This window comes from Oncorhynchus masou, chromosome 9, assembly GCF_036934945.1.
Source record: "Oncorhynchus masou masou isolate Uvic2021 chromosome 9, UVic_Omas_1.1, whole genome shotgun sequence".
NCBI classification, from domain to species: domain Eukaryota; kingdom Metazoa; phylum Chordata; class Actinopteri; order Salmoniformes; family Salmonidae; genus Oncorhynchus; species Oncorhynchus masou.
The window spans coordinates 58,518,820-58,538,016 of NC_088220.1; the positions used below are offsets into that span (position 1 = coordinate 58,518,820).

General features: G+C 42.3%; 1 protein-coding gene and 1 long non-coding RNA gene across 2 annotated transcripts in view; one reads left to right on the forward strand and one right to left on the reverse strand.

Annotated features, from left to right (window-relative positions):
- Positions 1-2,601: 2,601 nt before the first annotated feature.
- Positions 2,602-19,197, reverse strand: part of LOC135546329 (uncharacterized) — a 28,523-nt gene continuing 11,927 nt past the window's right edge. The window contains exons 2-6 of the long non-coding RNA XR_010456566.1: positions 14,874-14,963; positions 14,420-14,547; positions 14,078-14,244; positions 3,337-3,460; positions 2,602-3,183 (exon numbers count right to left, since the gene is read on the reverse strand). This is a non-coding gene — a long non-coding RNA (uncharacterized LOC135546329). The remainder of the gene's footprint in view (positions 3,184-3,336; positions 3,461-14,077; positions 14,245-14,419; positions 14,548-14,873; positions 14,964-19,197) is intronic.
- LOC135545266 (uncharacterized membrane protein C3orf80 homolog) lies at positions 7,569-8,592 on the forward strand. Its single transcript, XM_064972894.1, has one exon. It carries the CDS (start codon positions 7,770-7,772, stop codon positions 8,418-8,420), a length of 651 nt encoding a protein of 216 aa, XP_064828966.1. The 5' UTR covers positions 7,569-7,769; the 3' UTR covers positions 8,421-8,592.

Here is a 19,197-nt window from a genome sequence, read left to right on the forward strand (position 1 = left end):
CCTTTTGGAGTAAGCTTCTGCTCATAAACCCAATTGATGAGCCACAGTCTGATCTCCACTTGCAGCGTTTATGCTACAGCAAAACAGAAAATAAAGGCCACAAGTTCAGAGACTATAAAACTACAGGAAACAATGGAACTGATAGCTAATGAACACCTGTATCAAGTGAAGTGACAGACTCACTGGTTAAGGGAGGAGCACAGTGACTCTCCATGCCCATTCAGTCGCTGAGAGAATGGTCTGTCACCGTGGGATGCAGTGCAAATTACAGAAAATGTATCTTGCACCAGGTCCAACTCCCTCTTATGGAGTTTCAGGTGAGTGTTCACCTCCCACACATTAACTGTGTGAATTTCAACAACAAAAATAGTGACAAAAATATTAGTCCCAGAATAAAATTATTTAATTTCAGTTGACTAAAACGAGACTAGACAAAATTCTCTGTGACTAGAATCTGACTAAGTGGACTGGACAAGAGTTTTTGGAGAGATTTAAAGCTTTTCAGTGATGAGCACAAATAATATTAGCAGAACCAATGCACAGTGCAGTTCTGTTCAGCAGTGGGAAGGTTATGTCCCACCTGGCAAACACAGCCTACATCAGCTGGTGAACTGCGGTGGAGCAAGCAATGAGTGTGGGCAGACCAGGCCCCCAGTGTCCGGTCTGGAGCTTGAAGTCAGGAGCTCTGCTGGTCTGCTAGCGGTGCCAAAAGCCCTGGTCTGCCTAGAAAGCTGATGTAAATAACAATCGACAGAACGTCCAAACAAAAAAAGTCCCAGTTGACTCTCAGGCACAATGAAAACGACTACATCGACCATGATCCTTTGCTAGTTACAGCCACTTTCACCATGATCTTTAGCATTTATTTTGGTGTCATTCAGCCCCACTCAGCCCTGACCTTATTCTATTTATTTTATTTTAGGTACTTTAACTTTTGAAAGTCAATTAACGTGTTTAATTTTTTATTTTATTTATTTTGTATATTTACTTTAGTGTTATTTGATGTTTCTTTAGAGAAAATATACATGTCGTGATGTCCTATGTTTTTTAGTTTATGTATTGTAATTAGAAATGTAATAATAATATAAATATATTTAAAAAATGCGCTTCAAATTCAATGCTTCCGGCATCATGCGCCATCGGGAGTTTTACATAGGAATGCTTGGATGACGTCAGCACTATCATTATCTACTGGTTTTAATAGAGAGCAATAGTAATGCCGTCTTTTTGTAGGCACTAATTCCACTATGGTTCGTTGGACAAAGCCTACAGGAACATGAAAGGAGTTATTTTTGGAAATAAGGTCTGTGGTAAACACAGGCATTGGAGATCTTATACGTTTTGTTCTATGAGATAAATTTAATCAGCTAACGTCACCTCTTGTGAATTCTGAAGCATTTATGTAATAAAAACAGCACATAAAGGCTTCATAATTCATAAAGGCCATGTTAACTGACTGATATTAACAAAACGTATAAGATCTCCTAACCTCACACCTTATTTTTGAAGTTTATCCCAAAACCCATTTTTTTCTCCATTAATTTCCCCAAAGGAATAGAGCGCCACAGTGGACACATCATAATACCCATATAACCTAGCTGTCAAACAAGGAAATAGTTCTAAATGTTTTTTCACCTTTCATTTTTCCCATAGGGGATTTTAGAACCACTTCAAACAATTTTGATAACTGTGTAAATCTCTCACGGACAAGTTTACTTTTATCAATATATTCGTCTCTATTTCCTCTCAGATTCGAAAATGCTAATTAGCATCAAAGGAGAAAACATGCAAGACTACAAATCTCTGCAAGCTCCTGCACATCATCTCTAGCTGACACCTTTGCTGTCAGCTAGCTAGCCACCTTGATCCAAAATGAACAATGAAAATAGAAACTCATATGTGCTGGTTTATTTATGTATTAGGTCTTCTGTCTTGTATAGAATACCATCCTAGTAGCAGTCAGGTATTTACATTGTGCCATGAATATTATTATTTTGCAAAGTAGCTCGCTACCCACCTACATGATATTAGCAACATACCCTTATTTTACCATGTCCTCTTCTCCTTCAGCCAGCAGAGGTCTTTATTTAATACCTTATTTCTGCCAACTATATGAACGAGGTGAAATCTACTTCCCTTCATAATGTCAGAATCCACTGCTGTATTAAAGCTATTCATAACTAACTTGTTGCCATGTTCTGTTGCAGATTCAAAGCCAGATTAACTTATTGCAGAATGTATCCATTATCACGAATAAGCATATTTTTTTGACAAGAATGCATCTAGTCATCCATCAAACCCGTCAAACACCTGAACTCAAACAATGACATTTTAATAAACAAAAATGCTAAACAATGCATACATATGCCTTTCATACATAACATATAAACATCTGACTTGAAGTAAAGATTAAATTATTTATTAATCAATGCTACAAACCTGGGACATCAAAGGTCACCATTTGAACTCTTATTACTATCAGAGAGCCACAGATTCTTCTTATTTTCCATTTTAGGAATTAAACCAGCACAAATAACACAACCTGTAAAACAGCATATTGTGATTTTTGGTGGGTGAGATACAAATGGAGAAACAACTGGATATGTAAGGTAGGTTTAATATAAAATACTAGGTCAACTCCAGCAGAATAAGAAGCACACTCAATAGACTCAAAACAAGGAAGCCATGCCTTAACGCAGCATTATCAACACCCTTCTTGTCAATGTAACAGGCCCATATTGCTGATGTCAGTTGTGAGCAGAACATTTACCACTGCATTCAGTCTGAACCACAAAATAAGCAGGACAGTATTACACTGGTGAAAAAAAAGTTACAAAAACAGTGCACCGCAACACTTTGTTTACTTAGTCTAGACGTTATCAAATCAGGAGAAGAATCAATGTAGGAAGCAGCATAGAGAACATGGGTGAAGTTCGGATGGGTTTATAGAGATAAGATGGAGAGTTCCAAAATGTCTGATGTTGAGGGACCATGGGGCATAAAAGGCACTGTGGAATAATGGGGAGCTAGAGGGAGGCTTGGTTGTGGAATAAACAAAATGGGGGCTGGTGTGCTTCTGCAGCCCTTTTAGGTCGTTGTCACAAATATCCAGTCATACACAGGGTCTCTGTGTGTCCCTCATGCCGTCTCAGTTGCAGCATTCAAATCGTGGTCATCGTGTGTCTGTTAATCACAACATTAAAGACAATGAGTGATCACAGCATTTCAAGAAATGAAGCCATACCAAATACAACTAAAGCATTGATGACAGCCTTTTGTTGACAACATGGCGGTTTACACTATGTCTACTGTGTGTGAATGATAGAAGAATATTACCCAAGCTGAAGGTCCATTTCAGTGTGTGTGGTCACTTAGGTCTGCACATCAACCAGTATTGGGACAATTGGAGACTTGGGATGCTTGCTCTCAAAGTTCTGCTTGAATGTCTTCTGGTCTGCATCTATAAAAGGTTAAGTACAAAATGTAGGAAGTTAATCTGTGGATTAGATTGAATTCAAATTTGACACCAGAGGATGCTGGTGGGAGGAGCTATAAGCGGATGGGCTCATTGCAATGGCTGGAAAGGAATATTGGAACAGAGTCAAACATGGTTTCCATATGTTTGATACCGTTCCATTCCAGTCATAGCAACGAGCACATCCTCCTATAACTCGTCCCACCAGCCTCCACTGGTTAAAACAAATAATAAACTAGGCACACACAGTACCAACCCATAATACTCACCTGACAGACAAGGCAGGTGTGGACCAGTGCTGCCTACGCTGCAGTCTTCTGGTCCACAGTTGCTCCCTTAGCAGCCACTGCCTTGGCATCAGTCAACTAGTTCAACTTCAAATTGAGAGTGGAGCATGTATTATACAGTTGAAGTCGAACGTTTACGTACACTTAGGTTGGAGTCATTAAAACTCGTTTTTCAACCACTCCACAAATTTCTTGTTAACAAAATATATTTTTGGCAAGTCGGTTAGGACATGTACTTTGTACATGACAAGTAATTTTTCCAACAATTGTTTACAGACGGAGTGAAATATAAGTGAAATCTATCACAATTCCAGTGGGTCAGAAGTTTACATACACTAAGTTGATTGTGCCTTTAAACAACTTGGGAAATTCCAGAAAATGATGTCATGGTTCAGAAGCTTCTGATAGGCTAATTGACATAATCTGAGTCAATTGGAGGTGTACCTGTGGATGTAACTCAAGACTTATCTTCAAACTCAGTGCCTCTTTGCTTGACATCATGATAAAATAAAAATGAATCAGCCCAAAATTGTAGACCTCCACAAGTCTGGTTCATCCTTGGGTGCAATTTCCAAATGCCTGAAGGTACCACATTCATCTGTACAAACAATAGAAAGCAAGTATAAACACCATGGGACCATGCAGCCGTCATACAGCTCAGGAAGGAGACATGTTCTGTTTCCTATAGATGAACGTACTCTGGTGCAAAAGTGCAAATCAATCCCAGAACAACAGCAAAGGACCTTGTGAAGATGCTGGAGGAAACAGGTACAAAAGTATCTATATCCAAAGTAAAACGAGTCCTATATCGACATAACCTGAAAGGCCGCTCCGCAAGGAAGAAGCCACTGCTCCAAAACCACCATAAAAAAGCCAGACTACGGTTTGCAACTACACATGGGGGCAAATATCATACTTTTTGGAGAAATGTCCTCTGGTCTGATGAAACAAAAATAGAACTGTTTGGCCATAATGACCATCGTTATGTTTGGAGGAAAAAGGGGGAGTCTTGCAAGCTGAAGAACACCATCCCAACCGTGAAGCATGGGGGTGGCAGCATCATGTTGTGGTGGTGCTTTGCTGCAGGAGGGACTGGTGCACTTCACAAAATAGATGGCATCATGAAGAGGACAATTATGTGGATGGACAATTATGTGGATATACTGAAGCAACATCTCAAGACATCAGTCAGGAAGATAAAGCTTGGTCTCAAATGGGTCTTCAAATGGACAATGACCCCAAGCATACTTCCAAAGTTGTGGCAAAATGTTTTAAGGACAACAAAGTCAAGGTATTGGAGTGACCATCACAAAGTCCTGACCTCAGTCCTATAGAACATTTGTGGGCAGAACAGAAAAAGCGTGTGCGAGCAAGGAGGCCTACAAACCTGACTCAATTACACCAGCTGTCAGGATGAATGGGCCAAAATTCACCCAACTTATTGTGGGAAGCTTGTGGAAGGCTATCCGAAATGTTTCACCCAAGTTAAACAATTTAAAGGCAATGCTACCAAATACTAATTGAGTGTATTTAAACTTCTGACCCACTGGGACCCACTGTGATCCTAACTGACCTAAGACAGGGAATTTATACTAGGATTAAATGTCAGGAATTGTGAAAAACAGAGTTTAAATGTATGTAAACTTCCGACTTCAACTGTATATCAATACCATTTAAATGAATCCCACCGATTGTACCCATAGTACAGAATAATTACTTAAAAGGGTGTCCATCTCCAGATTTGAATTGTAGGGGTGTGAATAAGCTTTTGTTCCAGACCAACTAATACCTGAATACAAATCATAGCCTATCACCGTGATTCAATATGTTGATTATTTAAGTCAGGTATTAGAGCTAGGCTGGGACAAAACCCTTTACACACTTTTGCTCTTCAGAACCTGCAATGATTGAGCTAATCTTACCCCACACATCTATGCTTTATTCAGATTTTGTCCGGTCTGGACCGGCCTATATTAGACCGGCCTATATTAGACATCTACATAGACATCTATAATTGGTTCAGATTTGGTCCGGACCGCCCTTGATTTGGCGCAAACAAAGACGTCTACAATTGGTTCAGATTTGGTCCTGTCCAAATCTGAGCCAATCATAGACATCTATGTTTCACAAGTTTGGACAGAACAGTACAGCACAATGCAGTACAGTAGAGCACTGCAGAGTACAGTAGGCCTACATTACAGTACATAGTATAGTACAGTAGAGTACAGTACAATTCAGTAGAATATAGTAAATAATAGTAAAGTATTGTGTACTCTATTGTATCCTACTGTACTCTAATATACTCTACCCTACTGAATTAAACTATACTGTACTGTACTCTAATGAATTAAACCATACTGTACTGAACACTACTGTATTAAACTACTCTGTACTATACTGAACTCTACTATAGTCTACTCTACTGAATAAAACTCTACAATACTGTACCATACCGTACTGTACTGTGCTCTACTGTAGTGAACTGTGCCGTACTGTACTGTGATGTTCAAACTTGTGAAACATAGCCTAGACATCTATGACTAGTTCACTGTAGGGATGGTGCCAGGTTTCCTCCAGACGTGACGCTTGGCATTCAGGCCAAAAGGTTCGATCTTGGTTTCTTCAGACCAAAGAATCTTGTTTCTCATGGTCCAAGAGTCATTTAGGTGCCTTTTGGCAAACTACAAGCAGGCTGTCATGTGCCTTTTACTGAGGAGTGGCTTCTGTCTGGCCACTCTACCATAAAGGCTTGATTGGTGGAGTGCTGCAGAGATGGTTGTCCTTCTGCAATGTTCTCCCATCTCCACAGAGGAATTCTGGAGCTCTGTCAGAGTGATCATCGGGTTCTTGGACACCTCCCTTGGCAAGATCCTTCTTTCCTGATTGCTCAGTTTGGCTGGGCAGCCAGCTCTAGGAAGAGACTTGGTGTTTCCAAACTTCTTCCATTTAAGAATGATGGAGGCCACTGTGTTCTCGGGGACCTTCAATGTTGCAGACATTTCTTGTTACCCATCCCTAGGCCTGCGCCTCGACACAATCCTGTCTCGGAGCTCTCCAGACAATTCCTTCGACCTCATGGCTTGTTTTTTGCTCTGACATGCACATTCAACAGTGGGACCATATATGGACAGGTGTGTGCCTGTCCAAATCATGTCCAATCAATTGAATTTACCACATGTGGACTCCAAACAAATTGTAGAAACATCTCAAGGATAATCAATGGAAACGGGATGCACCTGAGCACTATTTCAAATCTCATAGCAAAGGATCTGAATTCTTATGTAAATAAGGTATTTTTTAAATATTTTTTTTATAAATTTGCAAAAATGTCTACAAACCTGATTTTGCGTTTTCATTTTGGGGTATTGTGTGTAGATTAATGAGGGGGGAAATCAATTTAATCAGTTCAAGAATAAGGCTGTAATGTAACAAAATGTGGAAGAAGTCAGGGGTCTGAAAACTTTCCGAATGCACTGTATGTGCAGTTGAAATTTGTCCATAGAATTTACTGCTGCTAATGTTGTATTTTCAACATCTGGAACATACATATTTTTTTACATATGGAAAATTCCAAAAATACATATTTTCACTTTTGTTTCAGCACTGAAAATGCACTGGATTTCAACATCCCCAAAATACTTATTTAACGTCTAGAAAATACATATTTTCGACAACCGGAAAATACGTTTTTCACCTTTCATTCAGCACCTAGAATGCACCTGACTTCAACGTCTGGAAAATACGTCATTTTGCTTACTGGGGGTCTTGTCCCGCGCACTCACACCCTGTAGAAGAGGCTACTCGTCTCACTCGCAGAACCGGAGGAGCTGGTGGCTATATTATTCTGCAGTAGCTGTCTCCGGAGAGCGAATGAAGGAAGAGGATTGGAACAAACAGGCAGCATAGTAGCTAAAACTGCTGTGGACTCTTTCTCACCAAAAGAGGAACCAGACGGCAGGCACGCACGGACGCACAGGTCTATCCTAACCGGACGAACCGACTAGTAAATGGACATAATGTTTAATCTAGCCACCGGCAGCAGAACGTGCATATACATCATCACCTTTCTGTCTGCGGTCGTGATTTCCTCCTGCCACGCGCTCCGCCGCTGTGGGGACGTGCAGTGCGTTGAGGGCCAGCAGTGCTGTCCCCCTACCGTTACCGGCAACGGTAGCGCGAGTTCCATGGTGCGCTGCTGCAAGCTCCCACTGCATATATTCTTCGACAACGTGGGCTGGGTGACGCGCAAACTATCGGGCATCCTGATCCTGCTGCTCCTTTTCGCAATGGGCTACTTCATCCAGCGGATTATCTGCCCGCGCCCGCGCCGACACCCCCACCCAGAACACCCCGAGGAGCCCTCTCTCTTCCACGGACACGCCACCGCGTCCCAGGACTCCCTACTGGACCGGTACCCCGAATACAGTTTTGGGGACTTCACCTCGCCAGTGCTGCTACCCGCATATGATGAGGTGAAGTACCTGCCGACCTACGAAGAGACCATGCAGGAGGTGCGCAGAGACCAGTCGGATGATAATTTACTGGTCCAGTCGGAGGAGCCTGCTGCGGACCGAGGGACGCGGGGAGGACCGATACCCAGAGAAGAGGGACAGGACAATTCAGGACAGAACACACGCGCGTCACGGAATTCTGTCTGACTAAATGTGATGGACTATTGTTATTTTATTATGAACTAAAGGAGAGACTTACATGCTATATTATAACAAGTGCAATTACAATCTGTTGCAATGAATGTTGAAAATAATATGAACTGGCAATTTGGTCAATGACGTGAGTTTTATATGATTGGGTGGATGATTCCCCTTTTGTATGCAAATTAAGACTTGGTATGAGAAACGGAGACAATAAAAGAGATATGGCTGCTATAATTGGTGCTCTTTTGTGTATTGACAGGCAGCTAATTTGGCCCCGGTACAATCACATTAAGTTTTGCTGATCGGTTCAATTTCCAAAGGCACCGTGAGACAGTTGGCTTTCTCTACCATATTTTTATTTTATGAGATGAACAGGCTGAGAATGAGTTTGAGTCTGCTGGGCCTGAAAGACGTCTATTCATTCATATATCTATATCCTAGAAATAATGTCATATAATAGTATTTGTCGTTTTTCACACATGTACAACTGTGTATTAATATGCACGCGAGAATTAGAAATGTTTTTTTCTTTTCTTCATATCACAACTCTCCCCAGGTCACAGGCTGGGTCTATGAGAATCACCTAGTGCAGTTTTCAGTAGCCTAGTGGGGATTCAAAAGTAATAGAATAGTCACACCATGAAATGAATACAAATACTCTCTCCGACACATCTACATAAGCTATGCCTGATATTTTGTTACATCAGCAAGTGCTTTTATCCAATGTATCAGAGAGCTCAGCTCACACACTGCAGCATGAACACTATCTCCTCCCTCCTCAATGAGAGATGATGATGATCCTAAATACTGATCCAAGGTCGAGTTACCATGTGAGTGAGCAGACCACCTCTGATAGTTTATCTTTGATGTAGTGACCATAGTTGAATGACAAATCATTCACCATCATCAGCATTAGAGCACTTGAATACAGACATGCCTTGCATGGAAAAAGGCAGGAAGATGACTGATAGACAATCCAGACAGTCATAAAGACAGAAGTATAGAATAGACAGCAGTAAATAAAGAGCTAAGCTGGCAGACATAAAGCTGGAGCTGCAGACTGAGATAGCCGGAATACAGGAGAGATCAGTTAACAGAGATTACACCCTTGTCTGTTTATTGATTGATCTGTCATACTTACATGTGTCTGTCTGTCTGTCGCCCAGACCAGTTAGCAGGCAGGTACATTTCAATATCTTAATGCTCAATTCTAAATCGATCTGTAGTCCAGGAACCAGAAATAATATACAGTTGAAGTCGGAAGTTTACATACACTTAGGTTGGAGTCATTAAAACTCATTTTTCAACCACTCCACAAATTTCTTGTTAACAAACTATAGTTTTGGCAAGTCGGTTAGGACAACTACTTGTCATTTTTCCAACAATTGTTTACAGACAGATTTCACTTATAATTCACTGTATCACAATTCCAGTGGGTCAGATGTTCACATACACTAAGTTGACTTTGCCATTAAACAGCCTGAAAAATCCAGAAAATGATGTCATGGCTTTAGAAGCTTCTGATAGGCTAATTTACATCATTTGAGTCAATTGGAGGTGTACCTGTGGATGTATTTCAAGGACAACCTTCAAACTCAGTGCCTCTTTGCTTGACATCATGGGAACATCTAAAGAAATCAACCAAGACCTCAGAAAAAAGATTGTAGACCTCCACAAGTCTGGTTCATCCTTGGGAGCAAATTCCAAACGCCTGAAGGTACCACATTCATCTGTACAAACAATAGTAAGCAAGTATAAAAACCATGGGACCACGCAGCCGTCATACCGCTCAGGGAGGAGACTCGTTCTGTTCCTTCTAGAGATGAACGTACTTTGGTGGGAAAAGTGCAAATCAATCCCAGAATAACAGCAAAGGACCTTGTGAGGATGTTGGAGGAAACAGGTACAAAGTATCTATATCCACAGTAAAACCAGTCCTATATCGACATAACCTGAAAAGCCGCTCAGCAATGAAGAAGCCACTGCTCCAAAAACGCCATAAAAAAAGCCAGACTATGGTTTGCAACTGCACATGGGGCCAAATATCATACTTTTTGGAGAAATGTCCTCTGGTCTGATGAAACAAAAATATAACTGTTTGGCCATAATGACCATCGTTCTAATTGGATGAAAAATTAGGAGGCTTGCAAGCCGAAGAACACCATCCCAACTGTGAAGCACGGGGTGGCAGCATCATGTTGTGGGGGTGCTTTGCTGCAGGAGGGACTGGTGCACTTCACAAAATAGATGGCATCATGAAGAAGGACAATTATGTGGATATATTGAAGCAACATCTCAAGGCATCAGTCAGGACGTTAAAGCTTAAAGCTTGGTCGCAAATGGGTCTTCCAAATGGACAATGACCCCAAGCATACTTCCAAAGTTGTAGTAAAATGGCTTAAGGACAACAAAGTCAAGGTATTGGAGTGGCCATCACAAAGCCCTGACCTAAATCCTATAGAACATTTGTGGGCAGAACTGAAAAAGTGTGTGCGCGCTAGGAGGCAGAAAAAACCTGATTCGGTTACACCAGCTCTGTCAGGAGGAATGGGCCAAAATTCACCCAACTTATTGTGGGAAGCTTGTGGAAGGCTACCCAAAACGTTTGACCCAAGTTAAACAATTTAAAGGTAATGCTACCAAATACAAATTCTGTGCATGTAAACTTCTGACCCACTGAGAATGTGATGAAAGAAATAAAAGCTGAAATAAATCATTATCTCTACTATTATTCTGACATTTCACGTTCTTAAAATAAAGTGGTGATCCTAACTGACCTAAGACAGGGAATTTTTACTAGTATTAAATGTCAAGAATTGTGAAACTGAGTATATACGTATTTGGCTAAGGTGTATGTAAACTTCCGACTTCAACTGTAGCTATGTCCAGCTAAGCTTATGATAGACTAGGTGGCATTTTTGGCCATATTTTATAAACCTTACCTATCCATTCTTCTCAGATCTACACAGAAAATGACACAGGAGTAGGGTTCTATTTGGAATTGGGCAATAGATTTCTACATTTACAAACTACTCCTCTGTGCACAGCCACATCCTCTCCACAGTAGGCTGGACGAGAAAAGTCATCATTAATCTTTCTGTGGAACAGTGGACTGTTGAGATGCACCAACTCTCCAAGAACTGGTTTATCTGAAGTGCATAAGAGTGGATAAGCAATGAGAAACTAAAGGATACTCATTAGGAGTTTGGGTTACAGGAGTGATGTCAGATAAATACTGTATGTGCTTTAGCCAGGCTTCCTAGTCTCAATGATACCATCATCTTCAATAGGGATTCTGACCATGGCCTTTATGGATCACAATAATGGGAAAGCTAGTCTGTCTGACTGGAGGGTAATCCTATGCCGTCCATCCAGGGCCGGCCAGTTGTGTTGGACACTGATGGATTTCCTCCACAGAGGAAATTGGTGGATAAGAGGAGTTTACACAAAAAAGCATTCAATCCACTGATGGATGAATGGAGGGAATGAGACAAGATGCAGACACATTACACATCACAGTACGTTTTAGTGTCAGAATACAGATATGGTATTACTGGAATTTGTGATTTAACAGTAGAGATCATATTTTTGCATCTTTGGCTCTGAGGCTCTCTCTCACTTTCACTCTCTGCGGTGGAGACAGCCTCTACAAGTCCTCTGCACTCAGGCTGTGGGTTCAGGGGCCTAGGGCACGGTCCAATCCTCTAGAATCCCCAGCATTAATGTTTAATCAGATGGAGTAAAACTCTGCTATTCTGCACATTGAGGAGTCCCTCAAAGGAGATCTGAATACAATAATGAGACAGGCTGCTGACATGACTTGCTGCCACCAGCATACCACCCTTCATCCCACTGCTGGCTTACTTCTGAAGCTTAGCAGGGTTGGTCCCTGGATGGAAGACCAGATGCTGCTGGAAGTGGTGTTGGAGGGCCAGTAGGAGGCACCCTTTCCCCTGGTCTAAAAAATAATATCCCAAAGCCCCAGGGCAATGATTGCCATGTGTAGGGTGCTGTCTTACGGATGAGATGTTAAACGGGTGTTCTGACTCTCTGTGGTACCTAAAGATCCCATGGCACTTATCAGAGGAGTGTTAACCCAGGTGTCCTGGCTAAATTCCCAAGCTGGCCCCCATACCGCCAACTAATCATCCCCAGCTTACAATTGACTCACTCATCGGCCAGATCAATGTGCATTATTAAGCTCCTCATAAATCCTACATTATGCCCCGTCAGGGTCTGAGCTTTGGTAGTAGGAGCATGGTTTGGATAAAGCGTATTCAATTCAGTATGTGTGTTATCTGTGTGCTGTGTGTCTGAACATACTTATGTAAGAGTTCAGGGAACACGTGCGTTGAGGTGTGTGTTTTCCGGTGGTAACACATGAGAAACCTGACTCCTGGCTGATACAGAGTGCTGCTCCTCTTGGGTCAGAGATGACTGGAGAGCTTCCACACTACCACCGGCATCATAGCTACCTGTCCCCCTCTGTCGAACTTTACTCTAGACAAGAACGGCCTGACTGCAGTTAGCTGGGGAAAGATGGAGGGAGTTCATTCTAGCCTGCACTTAGGACAATACCTGAGTGAACAGGGATTGATAGGATACAAAAACAGAGAGAGAAAAAGAGAGGACATGAAGAGAAAGTGGTGTGAGAGAGGCTGAACTTAATGATTCAGTCTTGCTCTGTAATAGTGTATGACAAGCAGCCCTAGACTGCTCCTCTACTGCGCCCATTAGCCATCATCCTGTATCCATCAGGAACCCAGGAGCGCCGGTCCAGACCAGAATGACAGGGATCTATCCTGCTGCTCCTGGCTTCCATACTGGGGCTGTGTTTGAGTGTGTGTGTTGGAAGTGGAGATCGATAGGGTGTAATGGCAAATTATGGGCTGGACCGCTGTCAGGGGAGGAAGCTGTTTCCCACCACCACAGAGAATACATGTAAAAGCCTTAATACTTAATATAAACACAAATATATATGATTACTCTTTTTTTTAAAGGTTTTCTTTACCCCTTTTTCGCGATATCCAATTGGTAGTAGTAACAGTCTTGTCCCATCACTGCAACGCCCGTACGGACTCGGGAGAGGCGAAGGTCAAGAGCCATGCGTCCTCCGAAACACAACCCGGCCAAGCCACACTGCTTCTTGACACACTGCTTGCTTAACCTGGAAGCCAGCCCACCAATGTGTCGGAGGAAACACTGTACAACTGAAGTCACTGTGCATGCGCCCGGCCCGCCACAAGGAGTAGCTAGAGCGTGATGAGACAAGGACATCCCGTTCGGCCAAACCCTCCCCTAACCCGGACGACGCTGGGCCAATTGTGCGCCGCCTCATGGTTCTTCCAGTCGCAGCCGGCTGCGACACAGCCTGGGATCGACCCCGGATCTGTAGTGACGCCTCTAGCACTGCGATGCAGTGCCTTAGACCACTCCGTCCCTCGAGCAGCCTATGATTACTAGTTAAAACGGACTGGGCTGGGGCTGACTGCATTGAATTGAAATAGCAGTTGAGATAAAAATAAGTCAGAGTTGATCGATCTGATAAATATGTATTTATTAAACGTCTACATATGTACATTCTAAGAGAATAAGACATTTAAGTTAAATTGTAAAAATATATTTTTTATAAAAAACACAAACACAAAAATAACACTAACCATGTTTGATAAATGACGACTTGAAAATATGTTGTACATTTGGTCCCTGGATGAGGTCAGACGTGTGGGGTCAAGGGTCAGAGTCGAGAGGCCAAGCTGCTCCTGACAGAGTTGTTGGCAGCCTTCTCTCTCTCCTTAACCTGGATCTTTTCCCAGTTCACCTCCACCTGATCGGGGGGGAGGGGGGGGGATAGAGAAGTGGGTCAGTCTAATGGGACATAGTTTGATAGAAAGGGCACATTACCTCTTGTAACAAAATCTTGTCTAGTTTCAAAGAGAAGAAGTCTTTACTACTACAGCTGGTTAGTGTTCACTATATGACAGTCAAAAGCAATGACATACCCTAACCTGTCAGCGTACTGCATGAACCTCTTGTTGGTCTCTTTCTTGCTAAAGTCCTGCAGGAACTTGGAGTCTGTAGGCCAGCACTGTGTCCACAAGGGTTATGTTTTACTGCCAGCTCCAACGCCCTGAGGACACACGAAGCTTTCAGTCCCATTCACAGACGCATATGTAAGACAGACAGACCAACAGAAAGGCATGTCAGAGAGACAGAAATATTCGGATTCACAGGCAGACAGACATTTAGAGATAGACACACACCCCCACACCTATCCCAGTTGTAGAGGTTGATGTGGACCTGTATGGCTTGGTAGACCAGCCTGTAGCAGAGTGGACAGTAACATGTGGGCCACTAAATATTCCTTAGATGGCAGATCCTTGATAGAGTTAATATACTGCACCATAACCACCTTTAGAGAAAGAGAGAGAGAAAGAGATTGATGGAGGGTCTTACCTCTCCAATGGCAGCGAAGGCCACCTCTACTGTCGTCATCTCCCTATTGGCCATTGCCATGCCAGCGAGACACGCCCACAGCAACTGGTCCTATAGAAACAGAGACAGACATTAAGCAAATAGGAAATTACATTTGCCATGCACACATTGTCTTAGCATAAATAAACACACACCACGTACGCACGCATACACACACGCACTCACTCACTCACTCACTCACTCACTCACTCACTTACTCACGCACACACAAACAAACGCACACATCCACACGTGATAGGGAGCAGGCATGAGTGCCAGGGGACAGGGAGCCGGGATATGGGAATATTTGTCAGGGGGGGGGGCACTGCTGCTCAGCCTGACAGGCTGGTGGTGGCGCCGGGGCGTAGCGCGTGGCCCAGCCCTGACCACAAGGCCCTGCACAGGGGGGCTAGCTTAGCCCTGCTCGCCTGGGTCATTAAAGGGACGGGCACTGAGAGAGAGGAGGGCTGTGTGTTATTAGAGGGATGGGAGGTCCATTACACTGGCGTCTCCACATGGACACTCTTCCCATTACCAGTCTGCTCATCCTCACAACACAGGCCTCGTTAGTGTCACTCTGCAGGGCACACACACACACCCTGTAAACTGACTTCTGTGTGTGTGATTCTGATATCATACTCATTCAGGACATGGAGACATACTTAGACAAACATGCAGGCACACACGCACACAGACATAATGTCACTATAATGTCACTTCCATTCACTCTTAGTCACACTCAAACTACGCCACTCAACATTATCGTTGAAAGCAAAGCCCAGAACAACATCCTGATGCATCCTGTCATCTGAATCCTTCATTAAGAAAAACAACATTGGCCATAAAACTGTGAAGACAACAACAAAATCATCCTTTGCTAAAGCCACTAAATGCTGGTCAGAGAGAGATGAGCCAGTATCCACCAATCAGAGGAGAGATTGTGGTGTTGGCTCACTGTTAGAGCCTGGCAGGGGATTTAGTCACACTGCTGGGCTGCCCATGTTTGTGTGACTGTGTACAGTATGGTTGTTTGTGTACAGGTCTATCAGCATGTGTGTGTCTATGTGTGTGTGTGCATGCGTCTGTTACCAACAATCAGTGCCATGAAAAGTATCCTCAAGGGGCTAATCCTCCATACCTGGCTGACAGGACTTCCCCACAACACTCCTCCCACTCCGGGAAAAACCACACCAAACGGCCACGGAAGACCAAACCCTTACCAGAAATGGGGGAGGAAGGAGGAGGGGTGGCTATTTAAAGTGGTGACGCTCCTTCTTCCATACAGTGCATTCAGGAAGTATTCACACCCCTTAACTTTTTCCACATTTTGTTGTGTTACAGCCTGAATTTAAAATGGATTAACTTGAGATTTTGTGTCACTGGCCTACACACATATACCCCATCATGTCAAAGTGTAATTATGTACAAATTAATAAAACATGTAAAGCTGAAATGTCTTTACCCAATAAGTATTCAACCCTTTTGTTATGGCAAACCTAAATGAGTTCTGGAGTAAAAAATGTGCAATGTCACAATGAGGTGCATGGACTCACTCTGTGTGCAATAATAGTGTTTAACGTGATTTTTGAATGATTACCTCATCTCTGTACCCGACACATAAAATCATCTGTAAGGTCCCTCAGGTTGAGTAGTGAATTTAAAACAAAGATTCAACCACAAAGACCAGGGAGGTTTTCCAATGCCTTGCAAAGAAGGGCACCTATTAAAAATACATTTAAAAAAGCAGACATTGAATATCCCTTTCAGCATAATGAAGTTATCAATCACACTTTGGATGGTGTATCAATACACACAGTCATTACAAAGATACAGGTATCCTTCCTAACAGTTGCCGGAGAGGAAGGAAACCGCTCAGGGATTTCACCATGAGGCCAATGGTGACTTTAAAACAGTTACAGAGTTCAATGGCTGTGATAGAAGAAAATTGAGGATGGATCAACAACATTGTTGTTACTTCACAATACTAACCTAAATGACAGAGTGAAAAGAAGGAAGCATTTACAGAATATGCAAAACATGCATCCTGTTTTCAACAAGGTACTAAAGTAAAACTGGAAAGAAATGGCTAAAATATAAGGGCTAAAATAGAAGTCAGTTCTAACACACCAGCAAGTTTGGGTTCCGTGTTACTGTTTATTTTGGCCAATATATGCGGCTCATTGTTTATAATGCACTGTCAGCTCTCCCTTTATGACACGGAACCCAACCCGGCTGTGAGCATGCTCCAGCTTGCATACATTTATTTTGTCACCCCCACACCAAACGCGATCACGACACGCAGGTTAAATATCAAAACAAACTCTGAACCAATTACATTACTTTGGGGACAGGTCGAAAAGCATTAAACATTTATGGAATTTAGCTAGCTTGCTTGCACTTGCTAGCTAATTTGTCCCATTTAGCTAGCTTGCTGTTGCTCGCTCATTTGTCCTGGGATATAAACATTGAGTTGTTAGTTTACCTGAAATGCACAAGGTCCTCTACTCTGACAATTAATTCACACATAAATTTTTCAGTTTTTGATTTGTTAAAAAAGTTTGAAATATCTAATAAATGTCGTTCCACTTCATGATTGTGTCCCACTTGTTGTTGATTCTTCACAAAAAATACAGTTTTATATCTTTATGTTTGAAGCCTGAAATGTGGCAAAAGGTCGCAAAGTTCAAGGGGGCCGAATACTTTCGCAAGGCACTGTATATAGTGATTTGCAATTCATAATTTACATTTTACCGGTAGTACTAGTCCAACCGATAACACCACAATGGAATGCGTTTGAAGTGATGATGCACCGCCGAGAACAGCTAGCATGTCCAGCAAAGTACATCGCCAGCGGCACACACACTTCGTGCAGTTCAGCAAGTGGGGGCTTTTCGTGGCAGCCAGACGAGACAATCGAATGAGGATGCGGTGAGGATTTGGGCTCGAATTTAGTCACGCTTGCTCTATATATATTGATGCTTCTAATTGTGCATTTTATAAACACATTTTTTTATGATTAAAGGTTATACTCTATGGCTGGATTTATGTATTTTTGTCAATGCTACATTCATTTGGCAGACCAAACTTGATTGACTCTCTTTCTACAAGGCCTAGTCTATGAGAGGCCTAATCATATTTGATTGAATATTTTGTTAACGCCAAGGCTATATAGATGCATTCAGGTACTGAAGTCATTATTATGCATCAACATTTTAATTTGATGACAATTATTTATTGTCAATAATTCTTGAATTTGTTAGGCTATTCAACTGAATACAGTCATAACTTTTCTTTTCAAATAATTTTTGAATATGATAGAATATTGCATTCTATTATACATCCTGAATAATGTTCATTTGTGTAGTATAATAATCATCTGACAATCAGTCTGAAATTGAATATTTATCTGATTGTTCATGTCCATATAGCAGCCCAGAACAATGTGGTAAACTACTGTTATTCCTTTACCAGCTAATGATTTGATTTATTTATATATATATTTTTCACTCGCCTCACTTTTCTGGGGGGAAAATCCGTTAAACAATTTTGTCCGGCCTTACATGCTGACCAGACCGGACAAGTCGCAAAATAAAATAGAACTCCTTTCTATTTCTGACGCAGATCTCGCTGAAAGTCCTGCCTCGCAGCGCGATCTGCGTCAGAAGTAGAAAGGAGTTCTATTTTAGCCCTTGGCAACGCAGACGCTCGTTGGCGCGTGCGAGCAGTGTGGGTGCAATAATTGAATAACATGGATTTCTAAATTTATTTTGCGACACTCGCGCTGGTCAGCAAGTTAGGCTCTCACTGGGGTTGGGGTTCAGGGGTTGGCTGTGTGTGTGTGTTGGGGATGTTAAATACATAAATGGTGTCACCCAGGCAAATTAGAAACTAATTCAAAGCTGCTGGTCGTGTCTCGTTAAAGCTCCACTACAGTGGCTCCGTCATGGACCCTTCACCATTCCAAGGCCCAGGGCTAAAGGCGTCACTACAGACCCGGGTTCGAGCCCGGGCTGTATCACAACATGGAAAGATGTGGACATGGAAAGACGTAAATGAACGAGAGAGAGACTCAACTCTTCCTCAGAGAATCAGTGGGGGTGTGAGACACCAACACAGGAGAGGAACATCACAGCGACAGACATGATGATGGCTGCCGTCTTATCGGCTCTTAATCAACCATGCTATTTTGTTTGTTGTTTTGCATTGTTTGTAACTTGTTTTGTAATTTTTTTTTTGATTTAACCTTTATTTAACTAAGCAAGTCAGTTAAAACCTCTTACAGCTACCCCCTACTTATGCATATTCT